We start from the raw sequence: 4,762 nt of genomic DNA, 5'->3' as shown, positions 1-4,762 counted from the left end.
GAATTTAGATATTTTCTTTTAGAAATTTAAATCCATTTATCATTGTATTAAAATTTATTTTTAAAATTCCTTTAGTATTTAAATTATTTTGAGTATCTTAAAATATTTACGCCCATCACCTTAAGAAGCGAATGCCTTCATATTTGAAGGCTCTGGACAGGTGACGTTCACAAACCATTTAGAAACATTACGGTTTTTTATGCGGTTTTCTCGTCACCTCGCCAAAGTCAAATGGCCTTTTTAGTGGATGTCATTATTTTACCATCTTCCTCGATACGAACGCGTCACCTGTCCATCTCCTCGAACTTAATTTTCCCCTCTCTTTTTTTTCTAACAAATATCCTTTTACCCTTTATCAATACGGAGTGTGGACCGGGCATAATGCCGGCATAAAAATGATGCCATAATGTCTCGTTATCGTCCCGCTAATGTACGCGGCCCTGGACGCACTGTTGCCATGTCCGACATGCCGCGGAACCTTTCCCGGTGCATATATTCAAGTTATTTTTGTTTATGTACATTTAATTCTCCGGTTTATGGATACTTTCGGTAATATTACTGCTATAAAGGAGATTTTTTTATTACCTTTTAGAGTGTCTGGCTCATAAGAGAGCCGTGGCTTTTGAGGTAATAAAGAGATCATTTTCCCAAGCGGTTATGGCTAAGCTGTCTCTTTCCGCGCGCTAATGGACATCCGGAGTCTTCCATTAAGAAAAGGTGACGATGACACCAAGGAAAAGCTTTTTTCATTTTTTATTCTTTTTTTATTTTTTTTTTTCTTGAAATCAAAAGAACTTACTAGAAAAAAAAAGAAGATTGTTTTTGCCTTGTCAGTCTCCACTTAAAGGGTGTTAAGTGTGAAGAGATGTTTCATAGCCTGGCCTGTTGATAAATCACCACTTTGTCCTTCCTCTGTCTCTGTCTAATTGTGTGTGATTGTCGCGATGTTCTGCGGTTAGCCGGGGTGCCGATTGTTTCCGAAGGTTTTTGGAAATAGGTTTTGATAAAATCCTCTTGACGTATAGAAGGATAAAAGTGTCTGGTTCGAATATTTTTTCGACATTTTCAAACCTTTTAGAAGCTGGGTTCATGTTTCATACTGTTAGAAATTTGCATTAAAAAAAACGGAAAATGCCTGGCAGGATTTTTGCCATTTTAAAAAACGGATATATTGACGTAAAGGATTAATATTACGGTCTCAATCCGTAAAGAGGTAAAAATAAAGTTAGGTAAAATTACGGTCGCCTGTATTTTACTGAAATACGACTAAGAACAGAATATTTTTACTGAGAATTTCCGATTAAGATTACGGTTTTTTTTAACGGTGGAGTTTTTCTACGCTTAGGGTCATTCAAGATATTCATGAGATTTAGTGAATATATTTTAATAGAACTTTTTAACATAAAAGAAAAAAAGTTTTTTATTTAGTGGTTTCTTTGGTCATTTTCCAGACCTTTCAGAGATTAGTTTTCGTTGTGTTGAGGTTCTAGGCAAATGATCCTTTATACAGGAATTCCTGTTGGTGATTTCAGTTATCCTTTGCTGGACTCTTGCTGCAATTTCAAGGATTTTCTAAATAATATATTTTAATTTTAATTTACTTCAAGACTAACGTTGGGTTTAAATCATTTTTGCACATCTCCTGGCTAGCATGGTGTTACCGTGTTCCCGTAGCTTTCGCTTGGCAGCAGATCGATCCCCGCCCAGGACCGTGAGTTTAGGCTTGTTTACTGGGGAGGCCACTGCTGTGGTTGGGCACCGCAGTGGATGTTTGGGCTTGCCGGCTGACGTTCTGGTGAGTATTTATTCAGATGGAACTGGAATTAAAACCAGACACCTTTAACCTTTAAATTCAGAGCTTTCAGAAATTAACATAAGCGGTTATGTGCTATTACATTGGGTATGTTTTCATAAATTTTCCAAGCAATGTAATCATCTCTTCTTGGCGATACGAACGGTAAAGTCTTCAATTTAGCCGTTATAGTCCATTTTTTTTAGCGATGCATATTTGCACTGACTCGCGGCGGTGCCCTTTTAGCTCGGGAAAAGTTTCCTGATCGCTGATTGGTTAGAATTATCTTGTCCAACCAATCAGCGATCAGGAAACTTTTCCGAGCTAAAAGGGCACCGCTGCGAGTCGGTGCAAATATGCATATTGCACCGACTCGCGGCGGTGCCCTTTTAGCTCGGGAAAAGTTTCCTGATCGCTGATTGGTTAGAATTATCTTGTCCAACCAATCAGCGATCCGGAAACTTTTCTGAGCTAAAAGGGGCCCGCCGCGAGTCGGTGCAAATATGCATCGCTAAAGAAATGGACTATAGTAAAACACGTTAAGAGCAATCAGAAAGATTTTTTAACTGTTCTGTGTGTTCAAAGGTTTTCGAAACAACGTATTATGATCTTCTTAACATAATGAAGTATGTAAAGAATTGTAATTTTTCAGGTAGATGATGGATGAGTTATTAGATTTAAAAATTTTCAATTACTGAAAGTTTTGAAAACGTTTTGATAAATGAAAACATAACCAAAAGATGTTGTTTTCCGTTTATGTAAACGTTTTTCAAAACTTTCAGTAATTGAAAATTTTACCTTTTCATTTTTTTTACTGAACAAAGTTTTTATCCTAACATTTTCACGTAAAAAAATTGTACTTTTTCATGTATATGATAGATGAGTTATTGGATATAAAGTTCTTTTGATTTTGTTTTCATATATGTAGACGTTTTCGAAACTTTCAGTAATTGAAAATTTTACCTTTTCATTTTTTTAATAAACATTTTTTTTTCCTAACATTTTTTTAGTTTAACATTTTGAGAACAAATTCTTATTTAACCCAAGTAAAGGATAAGATTATAAACAAAAATATCTAAGGAAATATTATTAAAAGAAATTTAGTGCCAAATTTCTATATCTCCTAGATATAGAAATTTGTCAATAAATTTCTTTTAATAAATATTTCCTTAGATATTTTTGTTTATAATCTTATCATCCTTTACTTGGGTTAAATAAGAATTTGTTCTCAATATGTTAAACTAGAAAATGTTAATGGAAAAAAAATTGTTTATTTAAAAAAAAAAATGAAAAGGTAAAATTTTCAATTACTGAAAGTATTTAATAAACTTATTCTCCAATCGTACATGTTTAAAATTATCAAGAGACTTTTTGTTATATAATTAATTTTTCTCCAATCATCACCTCTGAAATTATATGGAGAATTTATATTCTCTATTTCTACATCTTCAAAAGTTCAAACTTACAGCAAATGTTTTTATGTTGAACAGGCTGACAGAAGTCTCTATTTATAGTTTATATATTAAAGATCTGTTTTAGTGTTGTTACTTTTCTTAAAATATTTTATTCTAATTATTCATTACTTCTCATATAGTTTAATTATTTCCTTATTTCCTTTCCTCACTGGCGTATTTTTCCCTGTTGGAGCCTTTGGTTTATAGCATTCTGCTTTTCCAGCCAGGGTTGTAGATTAGCTAGTAATAATAATAATAATAATAATAATAAAGAAGTGACTGGCTCTATATATATGTATGTATATATATATATATATATATATATATATATATATACATATATATTTTATATATATATATATTATATATAATATATATATATATATATATATATATATATATTTCATATATACATATTATATATATATATATATATATATATATATAGAGAGAGAGAGAGAGAGAGAGAGAGAGAGAGGAGAGAGGAGAGAGGAGAGAGAGGAGAGAGAGAGAGAGAATGTTATTGCCAATATTGTTAATAAAGAGAAAAGCTCAGATTAACAAATAACATGTTATAAGAAAAACGAAAAGGAAATTTATGTAGAATTCCTATTAAAACTAGAGGAACACACAGTAGAACGCAAACCTCCCCCGCGGCAGATTATTTCTCGACCTTTTTTTTTTTACCTTGACCTTGACCTTTGACCTTAACATGTACTAATTGGCGTGGATTTTCATACATTCAAATATGAACCAAGTTTGAAGTTTCTGTGACAACGATGTCCAAACTTATGGCTGATTACGTGATTTGGACATTTTGCTTAACCGTGTTTTTTGACCTTTGACATTGACCTTCCAAAATTTAATCAATTCCAGCTTTTTACATAAGAGTTAATCCCTACAAGTTTCATGACTACGATTAAAATTGTGGCCAGGAAGCTGTTCACTATCAAACACACACACAAACACAGAAACAGAGCGTAAAACATAACCTCCTTCCAGCTTTGTGGCCGGGAAGCTGTTCACAATCAAACACACACACAAACACACAAAGATGGGTAAAACATAACCTCCTTCTAACTTTGTGACCAGTAAGCTATTCACAATCAAACACACACACACAAACACACAAACAAGGGCTAAAACATAACCTCCTCCCAACTTTGTGGCCAGGAAGCTGTTCACAATCAAACACACACACAAACACTGAAAGAGGGGCTAAAACATAACCTCCTTCAACTTTGTGGCCAGGAAGCTGTTCACAATCAAACACACACACAAACACTGAAAGAGGGGCTAAAACATAACCTCCTCCCAACTTTGTGGCCAGGAAGCTGTTCACAATCAAACACACACACAAACACTGAAAGAGGGGCTAAAAACATAACCTCCTTCCAACTTTGTGGCCAGGAAGCTGTTCACAATCAAACACACACACAAACACTGAAAGAGGGGCTAAAACATAACCTCCTCCCAACTTTGTGGCCAGGAAGCTGTTCACAATCAAAACACACAC

General features: G+C 34.0%; 2 protein-coding genes across 6 annotated transcripts in view; both read right to left on the bottom strand.

The window, feature by feature from the left end:
- LOC137658688 (glutathione S-transferase 1-like) overlaps window positions 1-4,762 on the bottom strand; it is a 459,350-nt gene that overhangs the window by 226,404 nt on the left and 228,184 nt on the right. The window lies entirely within an intron of this gene.
- LOC137659081 (S-antigen protein-like) overlaps window positions 1-4,762 on the bottom strand; it is an 11,534-nt gene that overhangs the window by 3,031 nt on the left and 3,741 nt on the right. Inside the window, exon 2 of the mRNA XM_068394167.1 lies at window positions 1,662-1,792. Within this exon, the coding sequence (XP_068250268.1) occupies window positions 1,662-1,792 (131 nt within the window). The remainder of the gene's footprint in view (window positions 1-1,661; window positions 1,793-4,762) is intronic.

The sequence above is a fragment of the Palaemon carinicauda genome, chromosome 19 (assembly GCF_036898095.1).
Source record: "Palaemon carinicauda isolate YSFRI2023 chromosome 19, ASM3689809v2, whole genome shotgun sequence".
Taxonomy (NCBI): Eukaryota; Metazoa; Arthropoda; class Malacostraca; order Decapoda; family Palaemonidae; genus Palaemon; species Palaemon carinicauda.
The sequence above is the reverse complement of the archived record's forward strand: the minus strand, read 5'-3'. Positions and strand labels throughout refer to the sequence as shown.